The sequence below is a fragment of the Anoplopoma fimbria genome, chromosome 23 (assembly GCF_027596085.1).
Source record: "Anoplopoma fimbria isolate UVic2021 breed Golden Eagle Sablefish chromosome 23, Afim_UVic_2022, whole genome shotgun sequence".
In the NCBI taxonomy this organism is placed as follows: Eukaryota; Metazoa; Chordata; class Actinopteri; order Perciformes; family Anoplopomatidae; genus Anoplopoma; species Anoplopoma fimbria.
Genome location: NC_072471.1, coordinates 19,016,797 through 19,031,376, shown reverse-complemented (window position 1 = coordinate 19,031,376; position 14,580 = coordinate 19,016,797). Strand labels below are relative to the sequence as shown.

The following is a 14,580-nucleotide window of genomic DNA, read 5'->3' as shown; positions in this document are numbered from 1 at the left end:
AAAAAGGAGGAGTAACTTTTCTTAAGATATCATACGAACCCTTGTATGAGTACAACGGTTCATCTTCACAAAAACATTATTTGTGATATGTTGTGTGTTCTCCTACAAATGTAATAAAAAGCTGTCTATGACTTTTGGTTTCACACATGACAACCATAGTGGTCTCTATGTCCTATGTTTGTTTGACCCATCCATCCAACCCAACGTCTTCCCTTTGTGGATTTTGTCGCTCTTTATCTTTATCTCCTCTTACAGTGACCACTGTAACACACATATGTCCTCACTCAGCATGTCTGTGTTAGTAACCGTGCTGTTTGAGTTTTTGTTTTTCCAGCAACATGTGCTTTTTGTTTACATTTTGATCATGTGGTGTTGTCATGTGTTTTCTGTTTTTGTTTTGAAAAGTCATGTGGCCCTGACTCCACCCTGTCTTTGTTTGTTTTCCCGCCATTTTGTGTGCACACCTGATTTCTGTTTGTGGTGATTGGTTTGTGGGTATTTAAGTCCGGTGTGCCTTGGAGTCTCTGCCAGATCGTGCCAGTTAATACCTGAGCCTTTCCAGCGTTCCGTTAATCTTGTTATATTCTGTCTGCCTGTGATTTTTGACCTTTGCCTGATTTTGACCTGCCCTGTTTGGATTCTGTGTTTTGGATACCTTTGCCTTGGACTCTGTTCTGACTTTTGGATTTTTGACCTCTGGCTGCCTATGTGACTACGAGACTGTTTTTGACCTTTGGATTGTTGCTTGATAACTAAATTAAATCTACTCTGAACCAAGAGCTGTGTCTGCTAGTGGGTCCTTTTCTACTGAATCCCTAACAGTCTGCCCTTGACCACCTGCAGTTAATTCAGAGTGCTGCCTCCAGACTAGCCCACATACTCAGATCTGTTCACTGGCTCCCTGTAGCGTATAGGAGCCACTTTAAAATTCTACTTCTTACTCACAGAGCATTGCACGGTCAGACTGCTGCATATGTGGCTGAACTACTTCAACCTTATTCCTCAGTCCGCTCTCTGAGGCCAAACGTGTTAAATATTCTGTCTGTCCCATGCACTCGCCGTGGTGATCAAGCTGTTGAGGCAACGGCACCTGAACCTTGGAATGCTCTGTACGTAACCCTACAGTCCGCTGATTCTGGGGATTCTTTTAAGAATCAGCTGAAGACATACCTGTTTAGACCGGCGTTTGGGTAACCTGTATGCATCCGGTCTGCAATAGTTGTACCTATTGTGTATGTTACTGTGTTGTGTTTGCACTTTTGCACTTTTTTAAAAACGTGGACCACGTGGTTACCTCGTCTTCTATGCTTTTTTTTATTTTACATTATAAGCGCTTTTTGACTTGTGTGCTAAATTAATACATCCTGCCAGCTATGTCCTGGCTCACGATTACGTAGGTTACATATGAATTAAAGTGCATTTGTTTAATCGGGTATAAGAATGAACAATGAATTAGAACTCCATTGCTAGTTGGTATTTAGTAAAGTGGTCAATATCCAAAAGCAAGGCAGTCCAGGCTGGATGACCATGTAGACACAATGGACAACTACCCCATGGCTCCAGTGCTCCAGTGTTTTTTTTGCATAGTCATCGTGAAAAGCAAAAACAAGTCCAAAGATCAGAATGTGTGGAATTTATCCTGGCGCTGTGTAATCTATGGGAGCAGCCCTGACCTGAAAAAACACTTCCTGTTAGGTCTTACAGTCATTGCCAATGACAGCCTCTGATATAATTTACAGTGGTACTCACATATTTCAACTGTTTCAAAGTGAATATATGGACTTAATTCTTATGTTTGCTGGCTACATTCAAAGTCACATTAAGGTCTGAATATTGCATAAGACAGGCTGTTGTGTTTTGAGCAACAGGGTGGATTTTACTTTTAAAACGTTTTATATGAATGACCTTCTTCACCACTGCCAGATTTAACACCTGTACTTTAAATAATTCATAGTTGCATTTGAGTTTTAGCACCTGTGCCATCACCTTGAGAAGTTATCACCCAGACACAAGGCTGATAGAAAAGTTTAATAAAAACACATTTTCCATCCAATAGACAATAGTTTCAGGGAAAGCAAAGATGAAGTGCAAATGATGTTTAATAATCAAGCTCATAGCTAGCTGTAGCAAGAGCTAAGTAGAAAAAAAAAAGGCTTCCTGTAGGAATGTGAGCCTTTGCAGACGAGGTCTGCTGGTTCAGTATTGTCTCTAAAGGACCAGAACTGTGCTGAGAACCCTGTAAGCCATGGAGAGTGTGACCAGCACGCCCACTAACCAAGACAGACCCCTGCTGGGCTGAGGCAGAACGCTGATGTAGGCGATGGTGTGGAAGATCCGACAGCCGGCAAAGACGCGGAAGTGAAGCAGAGCGGCTGAGAGCTCGGGTCCAGTCAGAGCGTAGAGAAGGCCGATCAGTACGAAGGGAACGATGTTCTCCAGGTCGTTCTGGTGACATCTGGAGAACAGAAATACAGAACATCTATCAATCAGTGTCCAACCCTGTCTGCTACAAAATGACATGATAAACTTAACTAAGATTTCTAAACCTCTTCTAGAATGCAGACTTGTTTTTAGGTCCAAAAATTCTCTCTTTATGGATTTCCCTAATTATGTGTTTTGTCTATTCTATTTCCTGATAAAATTACCAGTGTATGAATCATAACTTGGTGTGTAAGGGATCGATCATCTCACCTTCGAACTCGCTCTACATCCGGATCGGTTCTGAGCAGCTTCTTCCTCTCCTCCATGGGCTTTAAGGCCACGTCTTCCTCATTTGCAAAAGCCTGAATCAGAGAAAGCCTAAATGAGTGTTTACCCTGAGCAGAAGTTATGTTGAGAGGCTCCATATTATAATGTATACATGCATGAGGAGATTTCTTATTAAGTTGTTGCTTTTTCTCTTTTACAACCTGGGTTGTGCCTTAGGCTTTGTACTTGACATTTGAAGTAAGGTACCTATCACCTATTATGGAAACAAATGTTAAACAGATTACCTACCCCCTTGGTTAAGCGGTAGAATGCAGTCAATGGCGCCATCAGCAACATCTTCAGAATGACAATAGCTGCATAGGTGGTGAAGGCCATAAATACCTCATCTTCCATCAGCTTCGCCATCTCTGCTGGTTTACAACTGAATCACAACGAGGAAGAGACTGGAGTCAGTTCAAAATTCTTGTTTTGCAAAGGTAAGAAGCAGTTTAAACAAAACAACATGGTAAAAAGAAGTTCTGCTGCCAAAATGTGCAGTATAAATATTATTCTAGAAATGTGATCAGAGTGTGGTTTTGCCTCACTCTGAGTCAGCATTTGTTCCGTTTGTCATGAAAATCAGAATTAGCTTCAATTTCCATGTTCGCTATTTGTTCCTGTTGCCTCAACAGTGACAGTAAGATTCTAAATGCACTGAATCTGTTCACAGATCAAGTGACAAAACAGACACACCCTTGCTACAGTGTTTTATCTGAATGCAACACACATTACATTACATTACAGTCATTTAGCAGACGCTTTTATCCAAAGCAGGAAGTGTCTTCAACATAGGTATTCAAGAGAACTACGAGTCACCAGAAGTCATAAGTGCATCTCCTTTCTTAAACAAGCATCTTAAAGCATAAACCAGAGCAAAAGTATAGTGCAGCGGCAGATTACTACGAAAACAATAATTGCAACAGACTAATACGAATACAATAAGTGCTACAAACTGCTACGAATAGGATAAGTGCAGTAAACGAATACGAATATAATAAGTGCAGCGAACTGATACGAATACAATAAGTGCAACAACTAATACGAGTGCAATAAGTGCTACGAGGAAGGCTCAGGGTAGTACTTCTTGAAGAGGTGAGTTTTCAGCCTGCAACCAGTCGCCCCGAGGCAGCAGAGCAAATGTATAAATGTTCATAATAAAGGAATATAATAATAATAAACATATTTGCTATTATCAAAAACATACAGTATGGTTAACAGTTAAACAGCTCTACTTACGGCCTCTGTGTCTCTGCAGAAGTGGAGCAAGTCTGCCTGTTGCATGAAAAACCAGCTGACCCGTCAAACCAGAAACTCAGGGGGCGGGACAACTACTACTGCAGCACAAAACACAACTTCCTGCATGTGGGAGTGTTACTGTGTTTCTATACTTATGAGGACCGCATGCATTCAATTCAATTCAATTCAGTTTATTTTGTATAGCCCAGAATCACAAATTACAAATTTGCCTCAGAGGGCTTTACAATCTGTGCACATGCGACATCCTCTGTCCTTCCCTCACATCGGCACAGGAAAAACTCCCCTAAAAACCCCTTTAACAGGGAGAAAAAAGGAAGAAACCTATGGGAGAACGACAGAGGAGGGATCCTTCTCCCAGGATGGACAGAATGCAATAGATGTCATGTGTACAGAATGAGCAGCATAACAGAGATACAACACATTCAATGTATTCATACCATTAAAAACACTAACCCAATGCTCCATCTAAATACAAGTTTTTTTCTGGGATAACGACTTGCAGATTGAATAAAGAAGTACTTGACAGACCCTGTGCATTTGTATTCATCTTGTTAACATTTTTTACACACACTTGTTTTATTCTGTGATTCTCCAGGACCAAAGCCTGCAACCTTTATCTGCACATTGTTTGAATCGATTGACCGGTCACCACCTGGAGATCACAGTGAACCTTAACATGGAACCACTGTCTGACCAGGTCTTCAACGTGGACAAAAAGAGTAAATATGTAATTTTTGTGTAATTCTACTATGGAAAGAAAGTGAGAAGTAAAAAATAATAATATAGAAATTGGCAGAAGATGCAGACTACCGCAGTGAGTTCAGTTTTATATCTTGTTAGTCTGGACTTGGTACCTGGCTTGGGTCTGGTTTGTCTTGATGTGATCTTTAACTTTTAATTGTTCTTTGGGGTCCTTCTGATTGTCATAGAGCCCTAAACCAGCTACTTAGTGTCCACTATACATGAAGCCATTTATAAGCACAATTTTTTTCAATATGACCTCAATTAAGTTTAATATCCCACTACATGTGATACATATATTTTTTTTGCCTTTTAAAAATAGCTTGCGATACCAAAAGAGATTATTAAGTATTTGAGGATTTATATCAATGCGTTTATTTTAAAATAAGTTTGCTTTTCCTAAAAGCTTTCAATGATGGGAATTATTCAAAAGAGAGTCAGGATCAGGAGTGTGTACAACTATTTCATATAAGGAGTGTGTTAAGTTTAATGCATTTTTTATTCCACTAATTTAAAATGTCCCTTTCGGCTAAAATTGAAGTAGGTTAAATAACTGTGAATGAAGGAGCAGGTAATATCTGCATTATGCCTCAGTCTGACCTGTGCTACATTATACTTTACATTACAAGGTCATATTTTGTTGTACTGCATCCTATACATATATACAGTGGGGCAAAAAAGTATTTAGTCAGCCACCAATTGTGCAAGTTCTCCCACTTAAAAAGATGAGAGACGCCTGTAATTAAATCAATTTAATGCTCTGACTAAACAAGAAAATACTCCGGTACCTGTGGCTTTTACAGGACAGGAAAAATGTAATGATTGGACGGGCTACCTGCCTCACTTGCTGCCTGCTGGAGTTCTGGCCATTTACTCATTACTCGTCACCAGAATCTTCAACAAGCTGTTAGCTTAACAGCTATGAGTACTAACAATAGCCATGTTGGATTTTTACATTCATTATGATCATTTTGGGGGCATGGCATTCAAGGAAGGCCTGAAGAGACGAGCTATTAGTGTTGCCGATTTGGTGACTTTTTCTATAGATTTAGCGACTTTTGGAGCTAGTGCTGCTATCTTTTTTCACTGGAAAAGAGTTGGCAACACTGGGCTGTGTTTTACAGTTTGCTCATTTTTTTAATCTATCCTACTCTTGCTAGTTTCTCAAGATTACCAACCGTAGCCTTAAATTACATACATTAAGTAGTCAGATGATAGATGTGAATTACCTTAACTGTGAAACAGCTCAGTAGTTGTGCTCCATCCACGTCAACTCTATACATGAATAAAACAGTTCTTTTCGAATAGTCTTGTGTTTGTTTGACCCATCACGCATTAAAATTCCATGTGAAAAGCAGATACAGATAACAGAAAAGATGACTTCAGTTAATGCTGTATAATTCATACTGCATTTGGTGAGACCTGGCTGCCACACACACAGTTCATGAACATGGGAATCTTTCCCATCATTCTTAAAATAATTTTTGATACACTGGTCTGGGACAAAATTCAGCTCATGCAGTATATCACAATTTTTATCAACGCTGCAGATAGGCTTATTGAGTATTTTTCAATTTCGGACAAAAAGGTTTTTTTCAGTAGACTTGCAGCTCCCTCCATCCTCCACAAAATCATTATTTTGTTAAGATTTTGTTGAGATCATGACCATTTTGTGCCAAAAAGTTGATATCAGATAATACAGTAATTCTCACAAAAAAAATTGCCTCCCTAATATCCCCCCCGGCAGATACCACTGCAGTTTTCAAATTCAGCCATCCTCTCTCATCCTCTCTTTTTTCATCCTCCCATCAAAGCTGAACCCCTGTCTCCAGTCAGTGGCTAGAATTCAGCTGCGTAAAGTCAAGATCACTTTTGTCTCAAACACTGCTGTCATTTCCCTTTAATCAAACGTGTGTCAGATTGGTATGTTTCCAGAGCCAGACGCCTGAAAGACTCAATCTGAGCTTAAACAAAGAGCCATGTCTTACCAGCATGAGGTGCTTTGAAAAGTGTGCAAAAACACCTGATTAGGAGACCAGGCTTGTTGTTTTCTCCCCCGTTCAGCAGTCCCTCTTCCTGTCACATCCCTGTAAGCCCAGTGCAGTGCCTTTGCTGGGAGGGTACATACCAGTTTGGGAGGGGAGTAACAGTCTGTTCTGTGGAGTTGTGAGTGAGCAGCGTCTGCCTAAGACAAACAGCATGTTGATACTGTGTCTATTTGGCCCAAGGCGTGTTTTCCATGATTTGACACGCTGATACATGTGAAAGCTAATGACAGGTGAAGCTAATGACAGGTGACACGCTCACAGATGATGTTAACTTTCTCAATTCCTCTCACTCCTCCTCTGCTCTGTGCTGCGAAGGCCTTTCTGTACAGAGGTTGCCTCAGCTGCGTCATCTGTCTAATGCGTATCTGAGAGAACAGATTCTGTTTTATTCAATACAGCTGTCTACGCAGCCTTGTGTTTCTCTCACCCTGTGCACACGGGTAAACCTAAAGCATGTTTTTACGCTTTGAGCGTTTTCCTTTTGTGCGTTGGGCTCTTAGCGGTGCCGGAACGCATCTGGTGTTGACGGAGGACTGAACTTTCACGACCCCGCAGATAACTAGCTGAGAAAAAAAACTAAAAAACTCATAAATTAGTGATAGATTAAACACATCAGGATAAAGGAGCTTAAACTGTCCTCAGTAAAACAGTTAATATAGTAAAAATAAGAACAACAATAGCTCACTCCAATTTATCTATTCATTTATAATTATATTTATAATTATTACAATAATTTATTATTATTATTGATTGATTATTATTATTATTATTATTATTTCCAATTACGTTCAAGGAATGTATGTTTGTATCAGTGGAGGGAGTCAAGATTCAATTTATCCATGGTTTGGAGAATCCCAGAATGGCAACATATTATTCTGGTGAGGGTACACCTTGGAGAGGTCACCAGACAAGGCAAAGCATTAATATTGATCATTATTCTATTATAAAGTTTTCATATTCGATACGACTATATTTATGAGGTTTGATATCCCTTAGATATGTGTGACTTGTTTATCCCCAAATAAAACAAGTGGAACCACTTGAGGTCAAATACTACATATTATTTTATGCATGATTCAACTTACAACTTATAACAAATAACAAATCAATTTAGAAGAAAATTATTATTAATAATGTCACTATTATTGACTAAGAATGTCCTAACGGAAGTTTAATGCATAATTGTATAAAATATTCCCACAAACCTTGTGCTTTACAAAGCCTTTCTCCTTTCTCTGCAGCAAACAGTTTACTATTTGAAAATTGATTATTTTTCTTGTCAGGAGCTGCCAGTGATCAATACATTATCATCACATATCATGCCAATGGCTGGCAACAAAATATGAGTTTTTCCTCCCTCCCTGCTTTACTCGTACTCTGCTGCAGGATTCCAATCTGAGCCCCGCCCAAATGAAATGGAAGCTAAGAGCGCCTCAGATGGATCTTAAATATCAGCAACCAGGCGTCATCCTTTATGCGGCAGATTCCCCAAGAAAAATAATGTCCTGTGATTTCCCACAAGGAGTGGTAATGGCAAAAAAGCTGCATTGATTCCTAGCCAGCCCTGCCAGTAATTGGGATGCTGGCTGCGATACGCTGCCATTGATTTCTTATGGTAGCCAGTTTGTGCTGCTGGTGTAGGACAACAATGACTAAATAACAGCCTGGCCAATGATCTTAATGCCACAAGCCAAGCACCGCTATTGATTTCATTACAGAATGCCTCCTAGGTTCTAGGCACATACATTTTTTTATTGATCGGCAGCAATGTCCACATTACTTTCAGCACTGTCACATGCGGCCAATCAATGGCAGCGGAATGCTGAGTGCATGGAATTGCATAGGTACAGTGGGGCGCAATGAATTGCAGCACATGATCAGGGTGCGGAAGGTGACCCCGACTGACGGGATTGATAAGTGTGAGCATTTTCGGTGCAACCTGTGGGATAAACCGCAGATACGATGTGATTAACTTGTCCAATTGGGTTTCATTTGACCCTATTCACAACCCTGTGGCCCAAGGGCAGCAAGAAAATAAGAAAGCAGACCAGCATCCGGGCAGGAAAAACTGCTCCGATAACACCGTATTGATGGTGGAGGTTGGGAGTAATTTGTTCAGCCTTAACCACAAAATAGAGGAATCATATCAACTGGATGGACGGACGGCGAAATAATGGCTGAGGCTACAAAACCGGTAATTGGTTGATTTTTGTTTAACTGGAACATGAGACAGTCACAACTTTCACAGTCACAACAATTTTAATGAGCTCCAAAGGGAGGGGGCAGTTTGTGGTTTGAGATGTCGAGATGAACACAAACATACCTCATCAACTACAAAAGTAGATCATACTGAACTCTTCGTAAAATAGCAAAGGTACGGATTAGGTATCTGCAACTGTGTTTGGAGTGGTTTACTAGTACCTTTTTAAATAGGCTCTATAGGTTTAAAATAAACATGACTGCGTCATTTATATATATATATATATATATATATATATACTGTAAATATATGTGATTGGCAGATTACCTGAACATAGAAATTCTTTCATACGCTGTGAAAAGAGTGTGTGGAGGAAGTTTAACTCTTTTAGCAGCTGGCTAGTTGGCTAGCTCTCTAGTTCCACCATGCTGTCATGCTACTCTGGTTTTCAGAAAATGAGCTAAGCAAAGCTGTCACTCATAATTCCTCCTTATATAAGGTTGAGTCGTGTACTAGCCAATCACAGCAAAGTAGTACTAACAAATCTACTATTAAGAACATCCATGGTGCAAAGTTCAATGAACAATCACACCCATTCAAACCCTTCTGAAATGCTTCAGAGCTTCTTATGCGGCACTATTGATATTTACAAATTGACCTTATATATTTCGCTAACCAACAAAGTATTACTTTTCTGCTTCGACAGTTACAGTTAATATTTAATGTTATCTAATGTTTGTTTGTTATTGAATGGTAAATTATAATAATATTGCCTGCGCTGCTGCTATGGGCTTTTGAAAGTCAATACCACTTTACTAAAGGAAATTTTTTAAGGTAATCCGCTCTTTAAGGCACGCCTCCTCACTTAAATGCAATGCAGCATTCAAATAAATTGGAATGAACCAAAACTGACAGGAGAGATCTGATTTTTGATGCCAAGAGTGAGTGATATTTGTGGGGAGTAATCCTCAAATTGGGGACTAATCTGTTGAGTCTAACATTTGACTCACATTCCCCCAACATGCACCTTGTCATCCAGTGACTTGGTGTATTTGTATAATGGTTTTCCCCGGTGGGGGCAGCCTGCCCTGGTGCTCGGAGTGCCGAGCCTGGCTGCCTTACAGACCTTTCTCTTCCAAATGGCTCCTAATGAAGGAGCTCATTAAGGATCAGCGGTTGCTCTCTTCTCTTAATGAGGGCCACACAGCTGCTCATTAGGCTCAGGCCTCTAGGCTTTGTCTTTTACACCAACCACTGATGGCAGCTCAGCACCTTCTTTACATCCGCCCTCCTAGAAAGCTTTTCTGTTAAGGTGGATGACCGAGCAGGTTAGCACATCTGGCCCCATTTAAATCCCTGTCACTGGCTGTTAAAGGTACGTTTTTGAATGAGAATGTACATCAGACAGCCCTGAAAGCCCCTAAAGGCTGCAACGTTCACTACACTCTATAATATACAAGTGTTGGATGGCCCAATGCACTACATTAACATACTTCAACAGAAAATAAGAGCAACAACCTTAATTTTCTGTGGTATTCATTAATAACTTGGTCATACATTAGGTAAGTTATTAGTATTAGTAATGTTGATTTCTTTTTTCACCGCGGACATGAACAGCGGTCTCCTGGGTTAAAGTCATGTGATTATTTGACCCTGTCAAATGGTCTTTGGTATCTTGATGCTGACACACAAGGCACCCTTAAACCTCTATATGAGATCCAGCAAACAAACAAACACAGGACTTTCCCTCAGGAGACCAGCATTCCTGTCTTGTGTGTTTCAAAACATCAACCTCTTGTGCAACCTGCTGCATCGAGATACAACGCAAAAGGCTGCCACAGTCAGGCTGCCCAAGCAGCAGAATATAAAGAGTAGGGATGAGATCAGGTTTCACCGTCGAGTGGGTGGATGCTTCAAACAACTCTTCCCAACGCCGAATTTGTTGTGCTTAATACTAGGTCACCTGACTTCCTCCTTTGCTCCTGTCATACCACGGCCAATAGCGGGTTGCCTTCTAACAATAAATATAAATATGGATCATGATATGCTGCTGGTGCAGATGACCTATACGTCTGTTTTCAACGTCTCCTTATACAAATGTTTGTATGATATCAGACAAAAGGTACACCTCAAGTCCAGCAACACATGTCAATTTCATCTTGTACATACATACTGTATTTTCAAAATAAACTTCCGTCTTTACAGAGCACAACTTAGGCAACAAAACTACTTAGTTAGGTTTAGGAAAAGATTGCGGTTTGAGTTAAAATAACAGTGGAATTAACATTACTTAAGTACAGAAGTTACATGAAAAATGAATCAACATTGATTTATTTTTTCAAACCGGACCCGAACAGCAGTCTACTGGGTCAAAGACTGTTTTTTGTTTGACCTAACCACTTCCCTGCCCTTCCCTTACCTTCCACCCTGGATTACGAATTACAGTATGAGAACAGCCTGCTGTTTTTGTGGTGGGGACAACCTGGACTTTTCAAATGTGCTAATGTGCTGTTGGCCTGTTGACCCGTCTCATGTTTATTGGACCTTTATTTAGCCAAGTCACCACTTTGATGTTTCTTTAGAAAACACAGCGTTGTAACTTCCTTAAGACTAGATCAACCTCTTTAATTGGTACCAAATCACTGACTTTTTCCCACAAGTTATTATGATGAAGACAGCTCAGACCTCTAAGACAAAGTCTCTTGAGTAGGGAATCGTCATTAACTGTTATATTTCTAACCCATGTAGCATACTTTCGGAGGGATGCAGTATTTTCACCAGCGCCGCCTTCAAAGAGGGTTGACGTGGATAAAGAATCTAAATAAGTCGTGCCTGCTCTGGGTTCTAAGTGATGTTGGGTGTGTCATAAAGCCTTCCTTATCTCTGGTTCACTTAGTTCACCTCATCCAGCCAGACAACTGAGTTTAGTGAATAATAAGGAGATCTCACTTTGCATGCTGAGAGAGTGAGCAGAAGGACATGCCTATGGATGAATTTCTTAAGTGATCGGGTTTCAGAGCTGATTAGCTCACTGTGGTCAGTATGAACATCAGGAGGTCAGTACCAACAAACAGCAGCATTCACATCCAGTGTCCGTTGCATGTAAAGAGCTTCATATTCATAACATCCTGCACTGATGACCTTTACTCTCAGAACCTTTACTCCCAAGCATTACACACTTGTTGTACCTAGCAGGCTGGAGCAGGTTATCTGAACCCTGCAATCATTTTTTTTACTGTATAAATTTATTTTTTTAAGTGTTTAACATTTTGAAACCGGTTTGCATCTGTTCCTGGAATAAAGTTGCATCACATTATCTGTTTAGTGCCCTGCATTCAGCCCAGGAAAAAGGATGTGATGTCATGTGGAAAAAGTAGGTAAGAGCAATTCCAAGTAGTTAATTCACCAAAGATGAAAAGTTATTTACACAATATCTTACTGTTTGTATTTGTAAATTTACCTGAGGTATTCTGTCTAGCCATAGGTCTCCTTTCTAGGAACCTAATTGGAACCTGAGGTATTCTGGGTTGTCCCTTAATACCTTGCATCATAGCTACGATTGTGCAACTATTTTTCCTGTTCATTTACACAAGTGTTGATTTCCTGGTGAAATCATGGGCTACATTAAAGCAAATCGGGAGGATCACAATCAGTGTAGACGAGGTAAGGAAGCCTTTAAATGATGGATGAATTCACTGCTCGGCAATATGAGTTTAATACAACAAATGGATCCTGATGGCTTGCTTTAAACCAAAAATTGTCCTTGAAATGAAAAGGCTAATTTGTGATGTTCATCTTTAAAAAAAAAACAATGGGGCAACACAATCTTCTTGTTTTGTTAGTGTGTGTTATTGATCAGTAAATAAGATGGCTAGATAATTATTAATACTGAAAAAGCTAACATTTAAAAAACAAAGTAAGGTCGAAAAAGTTATTTGATTTCTCACATATGTGTCATAATTTTGCTGTTTTACAGTGTTTCAGAGTCATATATATATATAGCTTTAAAAGTCAGTAAATTTGTACTCACATCCGTGTCAGAGCCTCTAACCAGCACCCAGTGGGCAGCAGCAGAAGAATGACTCTGACACACTGTAAAACATCTCCATCCTACAAACATACAAGAAACAAGTTTGTTCCAGCAAGCATTTATTTTTTCACATCATAAGTCAATGTGTTTTCTATCATTGTCTATCAGTCCTTGATACCACTGCAGAAATGTTCCTTATTAGAGCAATTATCACACATATGTGAGAAATCAAATACTACTGGAACTGACTGGAATTTTCTCACTTCATAAGCATCAGTTTCTTATTTAGCAAAGAAAGTGTTATATACTGAACATAAGAAAAAGCTCCTTCTTTTTTTCAATTTTTGCACTTCAAAAATACAACAAGGTAAATTCACGCTGTGAAAAGTAGCATGTCAAACTGAAACAACATGAACCAAATGGTAACTGGTAGCTGAAAACAACCAATCCCGGTCTCACATTCAAAGACACTATAAGAAAAGTGTGAGTTGTAGAGATGAAACATGCAGGAACACTTTTTTTATAAGAAAGTCAATGATTATCTCTGAACTATAGCTTTGTTTCTTCCTAACTTAAATAATAATGACTATAAGTTAGCTGGTATTTGTTGAGAATTGTGTTTGGAGTCGAGATGAAGTTGAATGAAGATCACACCTTAGAACCCACAATAGAACTTTTCCAGTGACCTCAAATGACCCTTCTACCATTAGTTTCAAATTCCCTCTAATAGATAGCAAGCTAACAGTGATGTAGATATCTGATATCAATGTAACCCAGTTTTTCTTTCCCAAACAGAGATAATTGCGGACGGCGTGCCTTACTGAGCGGCTGGGGCGTGTTCGCACAGCAGCCGCTTTCCTTTCCTCACCGGCGTTTTGGCAGAATAAAAGCAATGCACTCTGGGCGATCAGGTCGGGCGAGATCCCGCGCGGCAGGGAGGGGCGGCGTCACCTCATTAGGGCGCTGTTTTAACAAAGCACTCTCTCCCCGTGCCGCAGAGAGCCGTGGAGCTGCGGCTCCACATCCCTCAGCCCTTACAAAGGGATATAAATCTCCTCTGAGCAGGATAATTACCAAGATAATTTTATCCATAATGATGCTTGTCAGTCAAGAGTGCTGATGAAATTAAAGAACTTCTCCTCTGTGAAATTTCTCCCCCAGATTTCTCTCCAGATTTATGTGTCAGGGGGAAGAAGAAAAGGAAAAGAGAACTGTCGGAGAAACTTTTTCCCGTCTATAATAGGCCGACTCCATAAATCCCAGCGGTGTGAGTGATGTGTTCATTCCTCACCTGGCCTCGAGGCCGCGAGTCACGCTCGCATCAATTCAAAACAAAGGTTGCCGGCGAGCAAATGGTCATCGTCGTATTTACATCATTCACGATGACAAACCCGCCGCGGAGCCCTCGTTGTGTGGCTTCCGTCATCATAGGACATCATTCAACTTGACACTTAATTTGCTGTTCACACACATGCTGGTAAATATGCAGACATGTGTGTTGCGGGCAGATCTCGGGAATCCAGGACAGGCCTTTTAACAAAACAGTGTACTTGATC

General features: G+C 40.2%; 1 protein-coding gene across 1 annotated transcript; it reads right to left on the bottom strand.

The window, feature by feature from the left end:
• Positions 1-2,014: 2,014 nt before the first annotated feature.
• On the bottom strand, positions 2,015-4,064 carry LOC129112548 (microsomal glutathione S-transferase 1-like). The gene is made up of 4 exons (XM_054624698.1): positions 3,985-4,064; positions 2,998-3,130; positions 2,692-2,783; positions 2,015-2,455 (listed from the first exon to the last, which is right to left on the bottom strand). Exons 2-4 carry the CDS (start codon positions 3,112-3,114, stop codon positions 2,209-2,211), a joined length of 456 nt encoding a protein of 151 aa, XP_054480673.1. The 5' UTR covers positions 3,115-3,130; positions 3,985-4,064; the 3' UTR covers positions 2,015-2,208.
• Positions 4,065-14,580: the final 10,516 nt, after the last annotated feature.

Coding starts and splice junctions, on each gene's coding strand:
- LOC129112548 (XM_054624698.1), bottom strand. CDS start 3,114: ATGGCGAAGCTGATGGAAGATGAGGTATTTATGGCCTTCACCACCTAT. Junction 2,784..2,997: donor TCTACCGCTTAACCAAGGGG/GTAGGTAATCTG, acceptor TCTCTGATTCAG/GCTTTTGCAAATGAGGAAGA. Junction 2,456..2,691: donor GATGTAGAGCGAGTTCGAAG/GTGAGATGATCG, acceptor TCTGTTCTCCAG/ATGTCACCAGAACGACCTGG.